At 41.1% G+C, this 24237-nt stretch overlaps 1 protein-coding gene across 2 annotated transcripts in view; it reads right to left on the reverse strand.

Moving 5' to 3' along the window:
* HDAC4 (histone deacetylase 4) overlaps nucleotides 1-24237 on the reverse strand; it is a 406948-nt gene that overhangs the window by 140980 nt on the left and 241731 nt on the right. For both annotated transcript variants that reach the window (XM_074968253.1, XM_074968254.1), the window contains 2 exons: nucleotides 21307-21427; nucleotides 6689-6810 (listed from right to left, as the gene is read on the reverse strand). In XM_074968253.1, the coding sequence (XP_074824354.1) occupies nucleotides 6689-6810; nucleotides 21307-21427 (243 nt within the window). The remainder of the gene's footprint in view (nucleotides 1-6688; nucleotides 6811-21306; nucleotides 21428-24237) is intronic.

A 24237-nucleotide genomic window follows, 5' to 3' on the forward strand; every position in this document is an offset into this window, starting at 1 on the left:
TGAGCTATCCCTCCCCCCATAAATTTTTTTATTTCACAAGTTCTAGGATTGTCACCCCAGACTAAAGGTAAAATCTTTATTCTAACCAATGTCTAAATCATTGTTTTCTGGTGGTGCAGATCATGTGGCACAGATTATTAATAGCTCTGGTCTCTACACCATTTGACGCTGCGCTCCAGCTGCCGTTCTACTCTCTGGCTCGTATGATTCTTCTTTCCTGCCTTACTCCAGTTCCCTGCTCCTATGCCTTACCCTTGACACTGTCTCCAGCTCTGACCCCTGCACTGACCACTAAGATTGACTCCTGCCCAACCGCTAGACCTGACCACCTACTCTCCGGTCACAGAGAATGGTCATGGTGGATTCTCCATCACTGACAATTTTAAAATCAAGATTGGATGGTTTTCTAAAAGATCTGCTATAAGAATTATTTTGGGGAAGTTCTATGGCTTGTGTTATACAGAAGGTCAGACTAGATGATCAAAATGGTCTTTCTGCGTTGGGACCAATGAATCTAATTCTAAATTACTCTCAGGTTGACTGGCGGGACTGAGGCCAAAAATGATCAATCATGAGGTTGTCACAGAGCTGACAATGTAAGTCAATGGTCAAATATTCCCCACCAGACCTGGCTGAAGGTGGATCCTACAGTGGGCACCTTTAAACTGCATACCATTTTGAAATATTCCACTAATTCTAGCTGAAAGTTCATTAGAGAAATGAGGAATACTACTAGAAATGTTAGAATCTCTCACAAAGGAAGAAACATTTTTAAGTACCCGGCAACTGTATCTCGAACCTATTACTCAATGCAGAAAAGGCATCTGACTGGGTCATGACTATGGTCATGTCTTTTTTTAACTATGCTCTGTGTGCAGCCATGGAGTGGAGGGTAGCTTTTCAAACACGGATTTTTGAATTATTCACAGACACTAGTATTTCTTTGCTAACAAATGGCTCCGGCTTTGCCTTTTTTCAGCTCAAATAGGGTGGTAGGCACAGTTGCCCAGTACTGAACAGAAGGAAAATCATCTCCACATCAGAACCTCTGGCTTGCTTCATCTGAGTGTATCTTTTAGCCATAAGAGTAAGACTGACAGAAAAGAACAAATTAGCTTTGAACGCCCTTCTTCCATACAAGTCCTACAGTGGGTATTTCGATTCTTTCACATCTCAGAGGATTATGATTTTCCATATGGTTTCAAGATGAAGGTGTCCAAGTTTTGAGGCATGATTCTCACTACTGACATGAAGACTTCATAGGAAGTAGCTAGATCCTCTTCCCTAATGCCCTGAAGGGATTTAAGTATCTCAGCCTCCAGATAAACTTGACCCTTCCCAAGTGTGTAAAACTAATTTGGAGCATTTCTTGCCACTGATGTCATCATGACCTCACTGAATGGAATCACATTACTAGCAGCTGGCTGAGTCATATATTTGAGCTAAACTGATAACCCCTTCCCATTCAGTCAAATTGCTTCTACTATCTGCCCCTAAATTCCTCTTAGAACTTCTCAAAAAGATCAGTACATTCCTATGGTAAAAGTGGAAATATGAGTTAAATGTAGCTGGGCCAGTTCACATCAGCTGACAATCTGACTCAAGATCAAATGGAATGTTCTTTGTAGCTTTAGGGAAAAAGGCAAAATTGCCTTGCCAAATTTTAAACCTTATTTTAGAGATGTTATGTTAGAAAAATGACCTTTGACATGCTTCACACCACTACTTGTCCTGTGGGTACCAATAGAGAAGGTTCTAATAGGAACCATCAAATTAAATTTAACACTTGTTGATAGAACTACATGGACTCCAGAGCCACTTGGATCACATCATGAACATGATAACACAACTGGCATCTTTAATGGAAAATGAGACAAAAACTGAAATATCTCCGCAATGCCTTTCTCTGCTCCTACTCCTTAATAATCCTGATCTCAAAAGATCTAACTGTACAAAAGTGCTCATAGTAGATTGAACCAAATGTAATAGAACAAAATTAACCCAGTTTTATACAAGGAAAAATACAGGAACATGGAGAAGATGGTGAAATTAATGCACAAAACCTGTTCCGTCTCACCCCTTTCCTCACATATGCCATTATGCCTACTGTGTATGGTATGACTACCCACTTATTCTTGCAAACATAGCACTGCCTGATCACATAGCACAGGAAAAAACACCAATATTTAATTATTTGCCTGCATAAGAAAAAAGTCATACAACTGAATTTGCGGAAGCAGACTAAAATTGCTATTCAAAGACTCACAGCCCTTAAGACATGCTCTGTTTCTAATTCCATGAGAGAAATCCAGATTAAATCCTGTGTAGATCTACATCCTCCTTGGTTGGGTCTAAGCAATTAACCTAGGCTTGTCTCCTCTTTCCTGGAAGGGCTGCAGTTAGTAAAGGCTCTTGATGCTCATGTACAGGCTACACCCAAAGAGAGGTTCCGTTATTTTGGTCAATTGTTCATGTATTTGTCACACCTATGCCTAATATCCAGCTTCTCTACACCCTCTTTGTGTTTGATAACAGCCCCTCTGTGGGCCTCTAATCAAGGCTTCTAGAAATAAATGAAAATTTACAGCTTTTCTCTTTATTCTGGGCATATCAGGGCACAAAGAACACAATGGAAGTGGTCAAGCTGAATAAGCACGGACAAAAATATCACAGTATTGACTCCATTCCATGAGTACTCTAAGACCAAGTGGATCACCAACATTTTTCCACATTTAGGCAGAAATCTGAGCAGTCCCATTTTTCCACCTCTTACTTCCATCTATGAAAGCAAGTCGAGTTCTTTCCTCTCATTTGGGGTCTGATTCTTTCACTTGTAGTTGGGTCTATTAGGTTGTTTCTCCTCACTCCTCCTGTTGATTGCTAATACTTATCTCTGTAAATTTGTATGTTTGTCAGTGTTGCATCGTTTTTATAATCACAGAACTAGTAATGTTAAAACTGGTATTCTTTATCCTAACATTTATTTTCTTTGGCCTTTCCCTCTTTCTGCTTCTTTTGTGATAAAACTTGTTTGAAACTACAAAGTGAGAAACTTTTTTCCAGCTACACAAGATGAAAGCAGTTTATTTATGTCAGAGTAATGTGCAAAAAATATAATGTAATTAGCTGACAAAAATATGGTTCTAAAGTTCTATGGTGTACAGAACAATAAGTGCCAAATAGAGTGACAGCTGTCATGCTGATTTATTATACATGATTTGCATTAAAATTCCAATGCTGTAGGGCTTTACAAAAACAACAATTTAAATGATTGAAAAAAGTGACTAAGAACACTGCAGGCAGAGACTATGTTAGATACAGTAAGGTGTTAGAATATAATTGGACACTCCATCTATAAACTAGTTTTTTAGGCAACACTTTTGCAAGAAAAAACATCTGTATGTTAGTCCCAAACTTTTAGTTAACCTTCCATATGTCACGAAAATGGTGCACTGAAAACACAAAGGACCGACACCCATACATCTTCACAGATACAATCTTTAAATAGAGCCTAACTGAAGAGAAAACAGGACATACAGAGAGGATTTCCCAAAGCTCACTATAAATGTCAGAGGAACAGGATGAATTTGGAAACACAAATAGCATCTAAGTCAAAGTCTTCCACAGTAGCAGAGCAGATACAGATTTATTGTACGATTGCCTTGAAGTGTGGTTCTGCTCTGAGAAATGACTGAAAAAACAGCATAAGATGTTTAATATTTATTCTCTCTCATTGATTTACATAATAAAGTTTTTCTTTTTAATTTCTGCCAGACTTGCAAACTCATCCCGGACTCCAAGTCAAGCTAAAATTTTCCTTCTCATATAGTATCTGTAATAAAAGTTCAATAGGCTATATGAAGCTCTCAGTTGTCTCACCTGTGTCACCCCTTTAACTTTCAGTGGGTTTGCATGGGTGTGACTGATTGGAACTTAGTAAAGAGCTCTACTGCTGAGTTCAAAGGATACAATTCACTCACACTCTCTTCTCTCTGCTGGCTCATGCAGTACTAACAGCAGCAAGAATAAATAATGCAGAACAGATCAGGTAAAATTAGGTCTTCTTTTCGGTCTGCTCTTGCCCTAATTGTGACAGAAAAATGAATCCAGAAGCCCTGTGGATATGAGTGTGGTGTCCAGAAGGACCAAACTTAGATTTTTCAACAAAACATGAAAATTGTAGGGATGAGCCAGAGATCCAGCTTGATTTACTGTAATTATGCTAACCGAATACCAATCACCTGTGCAACTTTAGGACCATTTCATCCTAAGAGAACTGTAGCTCAACACTATTAAGACAGCATTCCGCATCTTGAAACTTCAGACTATTTTGGCTCCAAACGGGGAAGCTAACTGAAGCACAATTAACACATATACAGCAGGGACGGGGAGAAGGGGTGGTTGGATGTGGCAGAGGTCCGGGGGGGGGGGGGGTGGGAGGGGCAGTCAGGAAGGAGAAGGGGGGGTTGGATGGGGTGGCGGGGGGCAGTCAGGGGCAGGGGTTCCTCGGGCGGTCAGGGAGAAGGGGTGGTTGGATGGGGCACGGGTCCCGAGGGGGGGGGCAATCAGGAATGAGAGGAGGGGTTGGATGGGGTGGCAGTGGGCAGTCAGGGGTGAAGGTTCCTTGGGCAGTCAGGGGACAGGGAGCAGGGGTGGATGGAGCAGGAGTCCGGGGGGAGGGCGCATCAGGAGGCGAGAAGTGGGGGTGGGGGGGATCCGGGGCGGGGTCTGAGCCACACCTGGCAGTTTGGAAAGGCAGTGTCACCCCTAACCGGCCCTCCATACAATTTCCGAAACTTGATGGGGCCCTCAGGCCAAAAAGTTTGCCCGCCCCTGCTGTAATGGCACTTTACTTAAAACTTGTCATGATCAGACCATATAAATAAAGGCATCCCAGTAAGGGCACTACAATTCACTAGTGGGGGGGGGGGGCAGTCTAGGGTGACCAGATGTCCTGATTTTATAGGGACAGTCCCGATATTCATGGCTTTTTCTTATATAGGTGTCTATTGCTTCCCACGCCAACCCGATTTTTCACACTTGCTATCTGGTCATCCTAGGGCAGTCTGTTGCAGGTGAACAGCAATTGAAGTATGGCAGCTAATCAGATCACAGAGTTCAGTAATCAGAGCACAGAGATTTACATATTTGCAACACGGTTACGGTAAAACAATCATAACACGATTATGGAAATCACTGCACATTTTTGGCTGGTGGCTGTTAGCCAATCAGAGTGCAAGGATTTGCACGGTATACAGTTAGAGAAATAGCCATGTAGGCTGGCAGTTTTCAAAAGAAGCCAAAGTGAGTTCTGTAAGCAAATCCTTTGTCCAAATGCAACTCTGCTTTTAGAGTCAGAGTTTACAGCCAGAAGAGACCACCAGATCATCTAGTTTGACCACCACTGTATCACAGGCCATCACTACTGAACTGAGACCGAAGTTTTACAGCCCACAGGAAACTAGACTATTACGTGCCACAGGCAGAGAACACGAGGGACAGAGGTGCAACAGTGCTTGAGATGATTAAGTGAAACATACCCAGATAATTTTGGAAAGTGATTTGAGCCCACATGCTGCAGAGGAAGGCAAAACACCCTCAAGATCACTGCTAATCTGAGGTAGGGGAGAATTCCTTCCTGATGATACACCTGGTGATCAGTTAAGACCCTGAGCATGTGAACAAGAACCAGCCTGCCAAGCACCTCAGAGAGAGAATGCTCGGTCCCACCTCAGAGCCCTGGTCCTCCCTGTCTAATGTCCCATCTCCGGCTGTGGCCAACTCTGATGCTTCACTGGAAAAGGATATAATTGGGGGGCTGGAGGGGGGGGAGAAAAATCCCTTCCTGACCCTTGCAGGTGGCCTGCTGAAATCCTAAAGCATGAGCTTTCTCCCCTTTTCCTTTCCCCTCAAAAAAATCAAAAAGAGCACTTTTAAATAGGGAAGTTTAAAATTAAATGGGTAATTTTAAAGTTCCCTATTTAAAAGGTACTTTAAAGACGCAGTACTGTGTGCTCAGTCCTTCCCAGCATGGCTGTTAGTGAAATCAAGGGCAGCCCATCAGGGTGTATTTATTCAGAGAGTTTTAGGCTGTTGAGGTTAGAAGCGAAGGTTCCATGTGATGTGGAGTTGATGAGAGTAGCCAACCAAAACAGATATTTGCATAATATATAGCTGAGAAATAACTGGCCCCTCAATCAAAGCATAGGGAATAGCACAGCTCAGAAACAACCATACACAGGTATGAGCCAGTAACTTTACTGTAAATCCTCATGCTTTGACTGGCAGAGATGATTATTTTTTGCATAATATAATACACACAATAAAAAAGCCCTTAAAATAGTATTAAGAAATATGCATTTTTCTCGTTTAATGAAACACTTATTGACCGAAGACAAATCTATTTTAATTTTGCACTTGTGAGGATGACAAACTCACAAATGTCATTAAATTAGGTTTCCATGTGAAGTTTTTATAATTCTTAATAAATTTCTGCCTGGCCAAACTAAACACTAAACACTTTTCATTCATTCTACACTGCTACAGGGGTAGAGGTGTTTATAAAAAAGGATTACATGTTAAAAACATCACCCATGATTTTAGTTAACATTTCCTCCTTTTACAAAAGGACAGACTGCCACAGTAAAGATATTTAGGGTGCAAGACAGAAAATTCATATTGGATTTACCTGTTTTTCGGAGTGGAAAGTCATCTTTGGAATCGTACATCCCCAGTACAGGGTGATTGTAGGTGCCTGATACTCCACTTTGTGGGGGGGAACTCTGGTCAAGAGAACTGTGCTGAGTTTTCCTATATAGGAAGGAGTAGAAAGAGAAAGTGGAAACTTTACAAAAGTTAAGTGTAAGGGGAGATAGTATAGATTAATCTTCTCTGTTTATATTAAAGGATCCTGTACTGACATTCAAAGCAGTGAGAGTTAACCCTGGACAATGTGGTCAGACAAAAAGAAGGTTACTCAACTTGTGAAGTAACTAGAGTTCTTTGAGATGTGACCCCCTGCAGGTGCTCAACTTCAGGTGTGCACCTCTGCCTCTGCGCAAAGATTTTTGGTAGCAGTTCCCATTTGGCTTGCAAATGTGCCCAACACATCCTCATGCCCTGCAACGAGGCTATATAGGACTGCATGGGTAAACCACCCTGAATTTCTTCCCACACAAAAACTCCAAAGCAGAGGGGAAGGAGGGCAGATAGTGGATCACCTATAGGGGGACACACCTGGAAGAACTCCAGTTACTGCAAAAGGTGAGTAACCTCTCCTTCTTTGAGTAGCGTCCCTGTAGGTGCTCCATTTCAGGTGACTTCTGAGTAGTAACCGCTTTAAGAAGGCGGGAGGTTCAGAACAGAGTCCAGCACTAAGGAGAGGACTATGTTACCAAACTGCAGCATCCAATTTAGCAATGTGAATCAAAGCATAATGGCTGGAAAAAGCATGCACCATGGTCTATGCTGCAGATTTCAGCAACTGGAACATTCTTGAGTAGGGCTATGGATCTTGACTGTAATCTAGTAGAACGTGCAGTCACTCATAGGGGAGGTTGAGCATCAGCCAAGCCATACCAGGTAATAATACATCCAGAGATCTTCTTAGTCTCTGCATGGAGACAGTGAATCCCCTAGACCGATCTGCAATAGAAACAGTCTAGGGAACTTCCGGAAAGCTCTGGTTCTGTCCAAGTAAAAAGCTAATGCCCTTTTAACAACCAGTATATGGAAGATGGCTTCCTGTGTAGTCTGATGTGGCTTAGGAAAGAAAACTGGAAGGTGAATAGACGCTAAGTGAACCTTGATGGAACTCATATAGACCTGATGTCTTCAATTTCAACAGGTAATCCAAGACTGTGGAAAGACAACTGAATAGGTGAAAGAGGACGGTGGTTACACCAAAGATGATACCTTCTCCATTTCTGAAAGAAAGTATGTCTTGTAGATTCCTTGCTGCTATTTAACAGCACGGTTTACTTCTGATGAACAGGATGCGTCTAGTCCCAAGAACCATTGAGGAATCATGCTTGGAGTTACAGAATGTTCAGACTGGGGAGAAGTTTTCTCCCTGTATTCTGATACAACAGTAAAGAATTGATCAGGAGTCTCTACAGAGGATGAGAGGAGAGTCTGATGAGGTAAGGAAACCAAACTCGTCTTGGCCAGGCTGGTGCAATCAAAGTGACCCCGGCTTGGTCTGACTTGATCTTGCTGAGAATCTTTAAAAGCAATGGAGTGGGTGGATATACATACCAAAAAATAAATAAATTAAAAAGATTCCTTGTCCGTATAATGAGAAAGGTGTCTCCTAGAGGTTCTGGATTGAGTTCTCCTTTGGAACAGAATATTCTGCACTTTGTGTTGGCTACAGTGGTTAAAAAGTCAACCTCTGGAAACCCCCCCAGCTAGAAATATTTTCTTAAAGACTCAAGAGTTCAATTCTCATTTGTAATTTAGGGAAAACAGTCTGCTGCGGTAGTGTGCCATAGTGTTTTGTCTACATGGGACATAAAAAACCGAAATGGCAATCAGACTAGCTATGCACCAATTCCAAAACTTTATCACTTTGCAGATATGCAAATGCGCTCCACCCTGACTACTGATATATACACAAGCTATGTTGTCTGTCCTGATCTTGAATGACTTGTTTTTGATTAGGGGAAGAAAGTGGAGGCAAGCATTTCTGACCGCCCTTAACTCCCGTAGATTGACAGGCAAGTCTTGCTTTTGCTTTGACCATTTGCCTTGGGCAGCGTGTGGACCCATATGTGCTCACCCTCCCAAGAGGGAAGTATCTGATATTATCATGACAATAGGGGGATTCTGGATTTTGGGATTCCTACGCAAACCTTGAAAGGATCCTTCCACCAGGTAAGTGACTGCAGGACCCAACTGGGTAAAGACACCTGTTTGTTCAGACTGTTTGTGCTGGGCACAAACTGTCCTGAGCCACCCTTGGAGACATCAAAAATGTAATCTGGTGTTCTGTGTTACCAAAAAGGCAAGCTGCTACATGGCCCAGAAGCAGCAGACATGTCCTTGCTGGAACTTGAGGGCTGAGCTGCATTCTTAGGATAAGGTTCTTTAGAGTGAGGAACCTGTCAGGAGGGAGATAAACCTTGCCTGTCACTGAATCCAGAAATACTCCTATAAAAAGTATTCACTGTGCAGGAGTCCAGGCCGATTTCTCAAGATTTATTTGTAAGCCTTAACTGCAGAATAATCAAGTTGTTGTTTGAGCTGCCAACAGCAGCTCCTGGTAAGCTGGCCTCTAATGAGACAGTCGTCAAGGAAGGGAAAGATAGTTATTCCTGTGTAACAAAGGTGGGAGGCTACAATCACCATGATTTTTGAGAAAATCCCTGGGACAGAAGAAAGGCCAAAGGGTAGGACCTGGTACTGGTAGCAATTGTCATCAAATGTGAAACAAAACATCGTTTGTCAGAGGATGAATTTTTTTATGAATTGTTATATGGAAGTAGGAATCCTTGAGGACGAGAGTCACAAACCAGTCCATGGACTCCATGGAGGGAATTACAGCTGCTAGGGATACCATCCTGAATTTCAGATGTTTGACATGTTTGTTCAATTGTCTGAGATCCAGTTTCTTGAGTATTAGAAAATACCTTGAATAGAACCCTTTTCCTGTGGTGAAGTGGAACTGGTTCTGTGGCTTCTAAACTTGGGAGTCATGTGATCTCCTGTCTCAGCAATTGATCGTGAGAGGTGTCCCTGAAGAGAGATGGGGAAATGGGATGGGATGGCAGGATGGAGACAAACAATCATAGAACCAGATTTAATGGCCTCCCGTACTTACCTGTCTAATGTTATAGTCTCCCAGGCATGTTAGTATAGAGAGAGGCAGTTTTCAAACTGAGGAAAAGGGTTGGAATGGTACAGCTAAGAAACCCTCACTATCGGGTGGTTTAGACTCTGCACAAAATGATCAGAACTGGTGTTTGGAAGATGCTGATAGCTGGGATGAAGCAGCTGAGGTAATCATTGGCTTCTTTTTAGAAAAATCTTAGCCGGTGGGGTTTAGATGGTCTACGGAAGGTGGAAAAACTGAGCAGGTCAAGACCTCTGAGCTGACTGAGACCCGCTAAATTTCTTTTATTTGCAGGTGTGTATATCCCCAAAGATCTAAGTGTACTACGAGTCCTTAAGGGTATGATGTGAGTCATCAGTGGAGCCTGAAAAGACCTTGTGGCCATTAAATGTCCTCAGCAGCCGATTGTACTTCCCATAGGAAATTAGACAGCTTAAGCCAGAAAGCTTGTCTCATACCTGCTGTGGTGGAAACAGACCAGACTGCAGTGTTGTCTGCATCAAGTGAAGCCTAAAAGACATCTTCACCAAGAGCAGACCCACCTTTATTTTGGAGCTAAACTGACCTCAGTGTTCCTATGGTAAATGGTCAATAAAAGCATTAAACTTCTCATAGTTCAGGTAGTAATATTTCAGCCTCAGGGCCTGGTGATTTGCTATCCTGAACTGTAACATTGTCAAAGAGAAAAGGAGTACTTGTGACACCTTAGAGACTAACCAATTTATCTGAGCATAAGCTTTCGTGAGCTACAGCTCACTTCATCGGATGCAAAGAGTAGCTTTTATGACCAAGAAGGTCCAGACACTTCTAGTCCTTGTTATATGGATTAGATATTTGAGCATGCTGTCTCATTAACTTTATCTACAACCAGAGAATTTGGTGCCTGGTGTGAAAAAAAAATCTTTGATTTCATCACCAGGATGTATGTTTTATTGGCATATTTGCCTGTAGGGGTGACATTGCTGGAGTTTGGCGTTTGCCAGATGGTCTTGGCTGGCTCTAAAAGAACTTAATCAGCAGTGCCACTCGTGCTGAAGTAGAAATATGCAATATGTCCAAGAGCTTGTGATGTGAATCCTGGACTTCTTCCAGGAGAATCTGAAGAATGTCCACCATCCACTTCAACAGTCCTGGAACTGCCAAAAGTCATCAGCTAATGATGGCGGTGGTGGTATTACTGCCTCATCGGGTGATGAAGAAGAGATATTTGTAAGGAAGTGACCTTTTCTGCCCTCACCTCTTGCTGCTCACAGGTCTCCTCTGCTGATTCAGAGTGGAGGGGAGAGGTAGACAGTGCTGGAGAAAGAGCTCTTTTATGTTTCTTATGAAACTGAATCGGGGCCCCTCAAAACTGCTGGTGGTACATTGCCCATGGGTCCAAATAAGGCGAATGAGGAGGACTAGAAGGCATGGGGGTAGGTAGCTATCGGTCGTTGTCTCAAGTATCAACTGGCAGAGGTCATGTATCCTGCCTTCCTTGCATCTGCAGAGGAGAATAACGTCTCCTTGAGTAAACTGGAGCACTTTGAGCCAAAAGCTCTGAGTCTGAAAGCTCTTCCACATATTGTACAGGAAGCGACAACCCTACTTCCTGAATAGTAGAAGTTGGGCAAGTCGCGGGTCTCACTACATGTGTGGTCAGTGACCCAGCAGATCTCAATACTGAGAGATGTCCAGATGTTGCAAGGAGGGGCCACTCGGGCTCATTTGGTAACATGAGATCTTTTAAGGTACCATGTGGTACCAGGAGCACAGCAGATTTTGGTATGGGCACAAAGGTTGTTCTTGATGTTGTTGTCTGAGACACTGATTATGGCACAGAGGGTACCGCAGATTCCTATGAGGTCAGACTTTGATGATATCAGTCTTTGGAACCATGCCCTTTACCACGGAAATATGGGACTTCACTGAAGTCTTGAAGTGCTTCACTGAATCCAAAGTGCTCAGAGTCTCATTAGCAATCCTTCTGGGGCCTGAGGTCTCTGGTGACCGAATCCTCTGAAGAGGAAGTCTCCATTGTGCTCCTCTAATCTCCTTCCTTAGTCTTTGAGTGGGAAGCCCGCAGTACTGCGGTAGTGGTTATAGATACCTTGCTCATGGAGAAGGTTGGGAGGCTGGGGTCTCCACACTGTCTTCATCTTGGAAACTCTTGGTGACAGTGATCATGACATAGACAGAGCACTTACAGAGGTAGAGAGAGTCCCTGTAACAGGAAGATTCTCTGCACCTAGGTCCAAAGCTGGTTTTAAGACATGCTCATCATTAATAGTCTATACTTAATTTCCCTGTTTTTACAGGATCTTCCCTTAAAAGAAGTGGAAATCTTGCACTTGTTGGGGATATGCGTGTCTTCCAAGCAATGAATATACTAAGAATGCCCATCGCTGATGGGCACGGCTTCTCTACAGGAGAGGCATCCTTTAAAGCCAGTATCCCAGATACAAGGGGAAAAAAACTGACCCCCCTCAATAGGGGAAAAAAAACAACAAAAAATATATATTTGGGGGGAAAAAGAAAATGAGAACTGTTCCAACAACTGTAAAGTATTAAATACCCTACAGACTACTGAAGAATTAACACCATACACTATTCTAACTCTAGAGAGAAAACTAGCACACACTAAACTGGCCGATGGCAGTTGAGAAGGAACTGAGGGTGGTTCACACTCACAGCCCTATATAGCAGAGGTGGGCGAACTATGGCCCATGGGACCCTCCTGCCCAGCCCCCGGCCCCTCCCCTGCTGTTCTCCCTCCCGCGCAGCCTCAGCTCACTGCACCGCCGACACAGTGCTCTGGGCAGCGGGGCTGTGAGCTCTTGCAGGGTAGCGCAGCTGCAGAGCCGCAGCCTGACCCAGTGCTCTGTGCTGCGCGGTGGCACGGCTGCCTGATCCGGTGCTCCAGGCAGCGCGGTAAGGGAGCAGGGAGGGTTGGACAGAGAGCAGGGGAGTTTGGGGCAGTGGTCAGGGGTGTGGATGGGGTCGGGGTGGTCAAAGGGCAGGGAACAGGGGGGTTGCATGGGGGCAGGGGTCCTGGGGGGGGCAGTCAGGAATGAGAGATGGGGTTGGATGGGGTGGCGGGGGGGGCAGTCGGGGCGGAGGGTCCAGGGGCGGTCAGGGAGGGATGGATGGGGCAGAGGGTCCAGGGGCGGTCAGGGAGGGATGGATGGGGCAGGAGTCCCGGGGGGAGGGGGAGGTTGGATAAGGGGTGGGGGTTGAGCCACGCCTGGCTGTTTGGGGAGGCATAGCCTCCCCTAACCGACCCTCCATACAGTTTCAGAAACCCGATGTGGCCCTGAGGCCAAATAGTTTGCCCGACCCTGCTATATAGCCTCAGTATGGGACACAAAGATGTGTAGGGCGCATCCGTGGGCCAAACGGGCACTGCTATCAAAAATATCTGATCAAAGGCACAGGGTGCACGCACACCTGAAGTGAAGCACCCACTTGGATATTAGTCGAAGAAGAATCTCGGTCCTTTTTCTTATTTATATTCTAATGTCTTTTTGCTTTGTTCCAGTTTCCTTTTTCCTACACACCCACCTGAAACTACACTGAAGAGAAAATTTAAGAACTCAGGCACTGATATTGCAAGGCAACTAAGCACATGCAAAACTTTAAGCATGGGAATAGTCCCAGAAAATAAAGCCTAAGTTCAGCAAGATTTTTAACCAGGTGTGCAACTTTTAGCATATGCGTAAGTACTATGCTGAATTGGGGGTCTTACTTAGTGGGACTACTCAGATTCTTTAAGTTAAGAACATGCTTAAGCACTCTGCTCAAAGCCTGAGTTAGTTCTCGCTTCTCCCACAGATGGTTCTTTGTTGAACTGGAACCCAAACTGGAGCATAAATATGACGGTAAAATTAGAAGAAAAACATTAGCCACAATCTGTAGACTTTACTAACAGCAGCAGTGCTGGATAGGTGGTGTCCTGGAGATTGCTTTAAGCACATATGTAGGCCCCGATTGAGAAAAGTACTTAAGTCTTTTGCAAGGTTGGAGCCAAATTGCTCAATACCTTTCAGAATCAATCCTGAAAACTGATAATTTACAGTTTTGTTTTTTTGTTGTTTTATTTTGTTGGTTTTGTTTTAGAAGGCTACTGGATGTAAATTATGCCGAATTTGCTAAAGATATTCAAGTCATTATTTTTCCAAGCCTTCTGCAAGTACGTTGGATGAATCTATTCTGGTTAATGAAGTGTATCACTTTTGCCAATTTATTTGAAATTTATAGGCTGATTTTGAAGCCTGACCAAGATACAGTTTTGGAAATCTCCAGATTTTCCATATTAATAGTCTGCTAATCCTTTTAGCAATGTATAGGTTAAGCAGTGCAGCTGTAAAACAATTTTCACAGAAATATTTTTCATAAACAAGATGTCCGGATGCCCCAAAGCAAAGTTTACTACCAAGAAGCGTCAATCCACCAGGGCACACTATGTAGAAAGCCACTCTTTGGTCTTGTTTATCTTATTGTTTATCTTATTGTTGCTTAAAGTACACAGTCATGTCAGGTTAAACTGTTTTCACCACTTTGTTAGAGAATGTACACTAACTTCAAAAATGAGTTTAGAGGTGATTTCTCAATCACAGAAAAAAGGAAGACCTGAATACTCCAAACATTTATACATCATAACTGTTTGTAGGACTGGGATCTAAGATGTGACACCCCTATGCCACCTCTATGGCACTATGGGACATATGCATCCATACTCTTAAAAGAATTTCACAAGTCTGGTAACTGATCACACCTTGAAATGTCTAAAATTGCACAGTGAAGTAAATTCAGGAGCATTTCTGATCATGCATGTCTCCAAATACAAACACATATAATTTGAACTGTTGTGATCCTTCCCACAGGTTTGCACAGTAACACTATGTATGATACTCCAACTATACACACATGGCACTTATGTCTGAATGTACATTCAGTTGATGTATCTGTGATGGAATCTCATGCATACATAGAATGTATGCACCCGTGTATATTTGATTAATCTCAGTCAATGCAATCATAAGTACATCTACCCAGAGACTCACTTATTAAGTTTGGGTTCCAGATGCATTCATAGTAAACTTCCCTGTTTTCTTCCTTTTTTTGGGAAGCAGCCACTCTCACAACTCAATTCCAGCAAGATAGGTAATTGAGAACTCCCTCAAAAAACTTAACAGTTCTGCCACTAACCCTACAGTGCCCTGTCCATATTACAATGAAACAGCTGAACCAACATTATAGCATGTTTAGACCGCTACAGAATTATGACTGTCAAATTAGTTTTAAAAGTTATACAGTGGACAACAATATCATGACAAATTTTGAAAGTATTTGTGTTACGCCTCATTACCACAAACTGACAATTATAGTATGGAAAGGACATTTAAATAGTTAAGAATGAATGTGAAATATGAATCTAAAACAGTTTACAAAATGGCATGAAAGCATTTGTTGCAAGTAAATACAGTCTAAATATGTATTCCATAACAAACCCTTGACTAAATAATATTATTGAGTTACATCTTTGAAGAACTGACAGCTTCTGTCCTTCATTTAATAGATCCTTTAGTGTATAGCTGTACTCTGAAAAGCCACTGTGTAAAATTGGCCCCTTCTCAATCAGCAGATGTTCTGCCTGTGTGTATTCAGAATCACATCTACTTACTTCAGTGATCAAAATAAATAGTGACAGCTCTTTATTCCCGTTAGCCCTGCAGAGCCAACAAAGCTGACAGAGAGAGCTGGAGTCAATTTCTTCTTGTGCATCAACAAAATTCTAACACATTTGAAATCCCTTTGAAGGCAACAGCGTTCCACAGGGTTCACTCATGACAATCTGAAAACAAGTGGTGGTATGCGTGCAACTAGGAGCAGAATTCAACCTTTATTACACATTGCAAGAGGAGCCAGTTTGTTTTTCGTATCCTAGATGGAGTTTGAAACTAGAGCAAAGGAAATAATTTCCCTTGTAAACTGCACACAGTTGATATTGAAGTTACTGACACACAAACATGAAATCCCATAATGCCATTTGTACAGATTTGCTTTTCAGAGCAATGTCTTCTGCATTAAAATTCTGGATCTCAATAAACCTTAACAAAGAGAATGAAGTGACTGTCTAGAGGTATGTCAATTTTGTGTCTGTTCTGGAATCTGTTACCCTTTAATTGGCTTGACTGTTCACAGCACAGATGTCATGCTTCTTTTCTGCTGCATTCATTTTGTCTATTACATATAGTTACTGCTGATTACTTCATGTCAAGAGTATGCCTATACCTAAGTATGTAAATCAGTGACTTGGTAGCCTATGTGATTGTATACATACATGTGCCAGTAATTTGCTAATTTAAAAGGTCCTCCTCTTCCCTTCTGAAAGAATGGAAACTGAAAAGCTAGCCTTCTGACTGAGGCCTCAACAAGCAACGGGCTCTCTTTTTAAAAAAAGTCCTGCAAGTAAGAATGAACATTTATTTGCTAGGTCTGTCAATTAATCGCAGTGAACTCAAGCGATTAACTCAAAACAAATTAACTCTATTAAAAATTAATTGCGATTAAGCACAATTTTAATCACGATGTTAAACAATAATAGAATACCAATTTAAATCTATCATAAATATTTTGATTTTTTTTTTTTTTACATTTTCAAATATATTGATTTCAATTACAACACAGAATACTTCCATGCTGATGATGCTCATTAAAAAAAATAATGCATTAATTAAATTTGTGACTGACCTCCTGCGGGGAGAATTGTATGTCTCTTGCTCTGTGATTGTACACCCATTCTGCCATATATTTCGTGTTATGGCAGTCTCGGATGATGACCCAGCACGTGTTATTCGATTTAAGAACACTTTCATTGCAGATTTGACAAAACACAAAGAAGGTACCAGTATAAGACTTCTAGGGTAGTTACAGCACTCGACCCAAGGTTTAAGAATTCAAACTGCCTTCCAAAATCTGAGAGGGACAAGGTGTGTAATATGCTGTCAAGTCTTAAAAGAGCAACATTCTGATTTGGAAACTACAGAACCTGAACCACAAAAAAAAGAAAATCCATCTTCTGTTGGTGGCATCTGACTCAGATGATGAAAATGAACAAGCATCCATCTGCACTGCTTTGGATCGTTATCTGCTCGAACCCATCACCAGCATGGATGCCTCTCCTCTGGAATGGTGGTCAAAGCACGAAGAGGCATACGAATGCTAGCATATCTGGCAAGTAAATACCTTGCAACGCCAGCTACAAGAGTGCCATACGAACGGCTGTTCTCGCTTTCAGGTGACACTGTAAATAAGAAGTGGGCAGTACTATCTCCCGTAAATGTCAACAAACGTGTTTGTCTTGGCGATTAGCTGAACAAGAAAAATGACTGAGTAGACTTGTAGGCTCTAAAGTTTTACATTGTTTTGTTTTTGAGTGCAGTTATGTAACCAAAAAAACCCCATTTGTAAGTTTCACTTTCACAATAAAAAGAGATAGCACTACAGTACTTGTATGAGGTGAACTGAAAAATACTATTTTTTTGGTTTATCTTTTTTACATTGCAAATATTTGTAATCAAAAATAATATAAAATGAGCACTGTACACCTTGTATTCTGTGTTGTAACTGAAATCAATATATTTGAAAATGTAGAAACATCCAAAAATATTTAAATAAATGGTATTCTATTATTAACAGTGCAATTAAAACTCTGTGATTAATCACAATATTTTTTTAATATCATGATTAATTTTTTAACCGTTTGATAGCCCTATTATTTACCTTTAAGAGGAGGGACTACTGGGGATAATCAATGCTCCTACTGGCTTCTAGCCTGTCCTTGAAAGATAGTGAGTAATGCTGCTCTCTCCTATCCCACTTATAACAAACAGCTCCCAACTTCCACTATGAATCTTAACTATACATTTAATGTTCGTTTCTTTACTAAAACCTAGAAGAACCAACTTAGCAACATTTTTCACACAAACACTGGCTATTTGTTAAGCACTAGTGCTAATCAAGCTTCTTCATTGGAAACGTTTTTTCCAAAGACAAAAAAAAAGAAGTTTTTCAACTGAAAAAAGATTGCAGAAAATATTTAACTTTTCCTGACTAGCTGTATTAAATGATCATCCCCCTAGGTAGTCCCAGTCACCCTTTACTAACTGATGAACAACCACTGTACCACATATTAGTTAAATCTTGTAATGGATTTATAACACAATTTATAAACTGATTCTGATTAACAAGACTGACCTTGTGCTCATCTCTAGTATTCAATATCATATCAAAGAGCTATAAAGGTATATTTTTTGCAGCTTACAGATGGAGTAAGTTAAAGGAGTGCACTTTAGCCATTTTGTAAATGACTAAGTATTTTCCTATCACATGAACGTAATTGGGTATTAGACTTGAGAGGAGTTCTGGAATCCCAGGATCTGGAAGGCTGGTTTAAAATTACTGGTTAATTAAAAGTGTATGTGTGTGGTTGGGGGGGGGGGCATTATTCTTTTTGGTTTACTGGCTCTTCTGAATGTATTGAATCATACACTGTATATTTACAGTCTGATATTTTATAACTCAGTATTTAACTGTCCTAAATTAAATGGATTCTGATCCCAATGGGAGGGGCTTCTGCCTTGTCTTGCCCAGATGCCCTAGCTGTTGAGATCTCTCAGGCTGATGTCGCCTTGTCCCCCATTTCCTTTTCATGATCCCCACGAGGGGCAGGATACCTGGCAGTGGCCTGAATAGTCTGGTGTGGGTGTCCCAGTGTCAACCTCTGACTGTTGGTAACTCTGTGGAGGATACAAATGGGGATGGCCACAAAATTTGGGATCCCAGTCCTATAATGTGTTCTGGGGCCTCCAGCCCTTTCCTTCCACCACCACCCCCCTTTAGTCCCCTACGTCAGCAGGGTAAAGTACGATCTCTCCACTTGCTGCAGAGAGCAGCAACTGAACTCTGAGTTGGGAAGGCCCCTACATCGGTAATAGGATGAAATCACCAAAATGTGTGCGCGCACTGTCTATCTGCTGGCAACATCTGGACTAGCAAAGAGGATCAAAAAGAGGATTTGCAATTTCAGAAATTTAAAACATCACAACGTATTTAACCAGACTATCTGTGTTCTGTACTTCAGAACGATTTGAAGAATTCACTGAGTTGTCAGCATTTGCTGTATCAAAGGACAAAAACACTTGTTAACTAACATGCTGCATTACCATGGCCCTTTGATGTAACACTTTAGACTAGATTTAAGACTTTGATCTTTAAATCAATTAAGGGTGCTGGTTTTTATTTTTATATATACACACAGACACACGTGTATACACATATACACACACAGAGACACAATCTATGTAATACCAATCTTAGTTTTAATAAATGAACTTTTAAGGCCAGATTAAGCAGTACATTCTAGCTGCTGTATGCCACTCTGGAGCAGCACAAAGCAGCCAGAGCATATTGGTCAGTTTTTCCCAACCCCTGATGTCTACACTCACCTGCACCGATACTGGTCCCCCTGCACACACACTCACAAGCTTCCCCTTCAGCCGTGACTCCGGACAGTCCCCTGTACACACGCACACACAAGTTTATTCTGAGAGACTGAGCTAATGGTAAATTGGTGGTGTGCAACCAGTAAATGGGGTCAGGCAGTGTTTCTAGCTGAGTTACTACTACCTCAGGGTGAAAAAGCGTTGAGCTAGGTCAATTCCATTCTGTTGCAAACTGGGAGGATGAATGAGAATGGTATCTTTAGTTTTCTCCTCTTTCGCAATATTGTCTAGGAAGTCTCAGTCAGCAGAAATGTTGTATGTGCAGGAACACTGAAGTTTGCCTATCATCACCTGGAAACTGGGTCTAATATTTCTCACTGTGGTGAATTTATTATCTTCATTTTGGATAAGAATAAACAGACTGGAATAGCCAAATCCACAGGGACACATCTGTGTCTGGAGGGACAAAGCCATCTCAGAGTTTTAACGAGTTTCACTCACCGACATCCGTCCTGAAATGAGGGCAGAATGCCAGCATCTTTTGAAAAACTGGTGATAAGGCGATTGCTTAAGAAACATTTTCCTGACATTTATGGTATCACTAATGCCCCTTTTCCCCTCTAAATTTCTCCATCAAGGATTTTCTCCCAGCAATGGCTAATATTCAGGTGTCCAAGCTAATTCTTTCAGATACGCCAGCAGCCTGTGGTACTGCTGACTGAAAGGTACTTGTATGATTTATTTTTAACATTCTACTGTGAACTCTGGTCAGATGGCTGGAAAGCACACGGAAGTGGTTTCCCCTCCTCCTTTCAGAGAAGCGGTGCTGAGTAACTGTTGGAAGAACAATGTTCAGGTCACTAGCATATGGGAAATATTTAAGAGTGTATCTAAGCAGCTCACACCCACCACAATAAAGCATCTTCTCTCGTTAGTAGTGTCCTGATAATACTTTCATATACAAAGAATGGGATATTGGGAAGAAAATAGCTATGCCTCCAGCCCTCCCAATACAAGCTGTAAGTCATTTACCATTTTGTACTTTTCACTGTCTGTTTCCTTATAAAAAAATATAAATAAGGAGTATCAATCACTGCTAAATACAGGTTGGGTTATATCTCCTTGAGAAACCTCTTTCTTTTGTGTGTGCCACTGTGGCAGTTGAGGTCTGCCGGCACAACCTTGCTCACAGTGCCTGTTTTGAATGCCCAAAGGCCAACAGTTAGGCATTTTCAGGACAGGGCCTTCAGCTCCAGAATTCTTTTCCACATTTGGTCCACCACCACCAGACTCAGTTGACTTTCAGGCCACAGTTTCTTCAGGCTTTTGTCTGATTGGGGATGTAAATAAGGTGCATTTGGTATTTTTAATAGTTTAATTTTAAGGGCCAAATCCTTTAATTTTTGATTGGATACATACCGGTAGTGTCAGAGTGCAATGTGAGGAGGAAACTTTAAACATTTTAAAATACATTTAAAATAACTTGAGTGACAATCCAGTGAAATGCAACAGTAATCTTCCCATTATACTAGAGTCCTGATTTTCTAGTATCATATGCTGAATTAAAGAATTTCAGATGCCCAGTAGAGATTGTTCTGTAAGTGTAACTACACAGAACAATCCACTTTGAGTGATCATAGATTAAAGAAAAGAACATCGAAGTCCTCTGATAGTGGAAACATCATTATAGACCCTTACATTAGACCTCATCCTTGTATCATTAAACACAACAGTGCTTGAATTTAACTGTTATAGGGAAAGGATCTTCATCCACATGCAAATTAAGATCATCATTAATGGACTATCAGATCATTCCTGCCACACCCACAACAAATTTTGATCTAGTTACGTTACAATTTAACTAATTAATTTTGCAACACTCTTATTTGTAACATACTGTTCATCCATTAAATGCATTAGCCCCTTTCCCCCAGCAGTTGTGAACAAAGGAGACGCTGGCTGAATCATGATAAGACCAGTACCACTTACCCATACCAGAAGCGGGGATCATTGGAAATGCAATGGTTGAGATTCCGGTGTGCCAAAGCTTTCTTTTTATTTAAGACAAACTCTTGTAATTTCATTTTTACTTCTGTGCTTGCCACTGCACCTGAAACATCCAAAAATAAAGAGAGGTTATTTAAGCAACTTCATTTGATGAAAGCAGCAGCTAATTAAAAGTTGAAACTTTCATTCACAAAGCAACAAAAAAAATATTTAAAAAGATTGAGAGCTAAATCTTTGGCTCTCCAAGCAATGTAAAGGCTTATTTCAAAGAATAAAAGACAAAGAGGTTCCAATGAAGAACTCTTCTTTACTATCTGGCTTTGTACATAATTGCAATCTATGTCTGAAAAGGGAGATATAATCAGAGTTTTCTCATTTTCCTAAAAAAAGGTTTCTGAAGAGGATTTTTGTACTTGCATAAAAATACATGTAGAATAAAGCACTTGTAGTAGGTATCCCAGCTCTCTTTTAATCAAAGGTATTTAGGATAAGGGGTCTTGTGCATAATCAAGTTTTTAAAATGTCACATCTGCAAGCAAAAGGGGAATGCGATGAATATCTCATATGTAGACTTTGTCTTGAGAAATCTTTCAAATAAGGATCTCTTTGTTCTATGTATCTCTGTACAATAAGACCTACACAATATTCCAATTCATTTACAAGTCTGCAATCCATTTCTTCAAATAGAAAATCTAGCATTTTAAAAAATATCTGAAATTTCAAAGCGCAGAGTTAAAATGTCAACTGTGTAATTTCTAATCATTATCTACTCCACAATAGAGACCAGTCTATTTTACAATGATGATGGATTAAAATTATCCTTCAGTTGGCAGAACTGATTCTCAGAGAGCATTTCTGATGGAGTAATACACACACAGACATTTTGGTAATCATAGCAAGTAGTATATGGGAGCTCATCTAAACCACAGTGTAAGCCAATCTTCCAAAGGGATAACATCTGGAATGCAAGAAAGTCATCTGGACAGAAATATACACTGCCAAGTCATAGGTAGAAAAGTCAGCCAATATGAGCACCAGCTTTTGCTTATTATACTTAACATTTTGACGCCACCAGATAGGTTGAAGAAAACTTTTCATTCGTCCGTGAAGAAAAAGTCCTCAAAGTTATTTGCTGAGCACTGTTTGAAGGTGCAGCATTGCTTAACGTTTTATAGGGAGTCATAAATCTTAGAAATTCATTTTTTTTTTTGGAAAACAGCATTTCTTGTTACTTCTAGATAAAGTAGATTGGGTGGGGATCCAAAAAGGTAGTTAAAATGAGGAAGGTTTGTAGGAAGAAACATAGTACAATGATGGAGAAGGTGAGAAGGACTACAATGTGACTAATAAGACCACACGTCTTTAAAAATACTGTCTCACTAAACAAATTCTCATGTTTAATCTACTAACATCTTCAAAATAATCAAATGTGGCTAGGTTCTGGTGGCTTTGGTTAAAGATGATGGTGTTTAGGAGCATCAAGCCAAATATTTGTACCGCACAGTTTTTACAAAATCTCCACTGGCAAAAAACTTTTTATTGTGAGCTGAAAGGCATCACATACATACCAAAGGAGAAACAAAAACTAAAGGTCTTCCATTCTTGGTCCAGTTCTGGGGAGACAGACAAAAATGATACTGGCTTCATTAGCTTTGGCAATTGACTTCACCCTTCTCCAGTGTTACCTCTGGCAGAATTGGAGCCTGACTCCAGAGGGTTTGAACTGGAACGCCCACCATTCTGTTACTCTGGGAAAGCATCCAAAATTAATCTGTACATCCATCGGTTCCATTCAGATTTCTATCCCACACTTCAGAAAATGGGTGAATACACAGATGTAAAAACTGATTAATTATCCTCCCTGTATCAATGTAACACATCTAAGTGTCACTTTCATGTCAATTAAAACATTTTCTGTTCTCTAGTTACAGCAGATAACAGCACGTCAAGACAGGAGACAAACTAAAACATAGTACATAAACAAGGTTTAAAACTAACATTAGTAAAAAGGCAAATAGCTAACAGGACATGTCCATAAATATCACCTCGACATTCCCTTGTTTATTGTCTATTACATTTATTCTTGGTATTATCACAGCACGTAGGACCCCCAGCCATGGCTCGGGATCCCACTGTCCTAGGTGCTATACAAACAGAACAAAAAGACAGTCCCTGACTCATAGAAATGATCTTTATTGGTCCCAACGCGGCAAAACCCATTGTGGTTCCACTGAAGTCAATGAAATGCCACACTGGTACAGAAAACTTTTTGCGGCAGGGACTGTCTTTGTCTACTGCCTAGTAACAAAATGAGGCCTCAATCCTTTACTGAGGCCATTAAATGCTACCCTAATAGTAATAAATAATAATAGGGGGCTATGTAATTGTACTAGATCAAAGAATGCCTACAAGAAACTAAAAGGATAAGCTAGTTACAGCAAAATCTTACTCGTGTGCATATGGGGGATGGTAGGAACATTGTGTCTGCAGAACTTTTCAAATTAGCAGGTTAGTGAACAATACAAAAGCAATGCTAATACTTCCAAAAAGGTGCTTTGTACTACTTCTGAATGTTCCAGTGTATTCTGAATGGTGAAGTCCAGTGTATTTTGTAAAAAAGCAGTAGCCTTGGGACTATGACACCTAACACATTAACTCTGCTATTAATCTGTACTAAGAAGCTGGGAGAAAGCGTTCTTATTGTGTGTGAAAATTAGCCATGTATGGACTGGCAACGTTCTATTGTATGGTTAGTTTAAATTAAAGGTGACCAATTGGAGGTGCCCCTTTTTTTTGTTCTTCTAGGATATAAAAAGGCTTGAACTTTTTTAGTCCTCTTCCCCTCCTCTCTGTCTGCTTAAATGGATCTCTGTTAAAACTTCAGGTCTTATTTACCCGATTTTTTCCTAAATG

Source organism: Natator depressus, chromosome 11 (genome assembly GCF_965152275.1).
Source record: "Natator depressus isolate rNatDep1 chromosome 11, rNatDep2.hap1, whole genome shotgun sequence".
Taxonomy (NCBI): Eukaryota; Metazoa; Chordata; order Testudines; family Cheloniidae; genus Natator; species Natator depressus.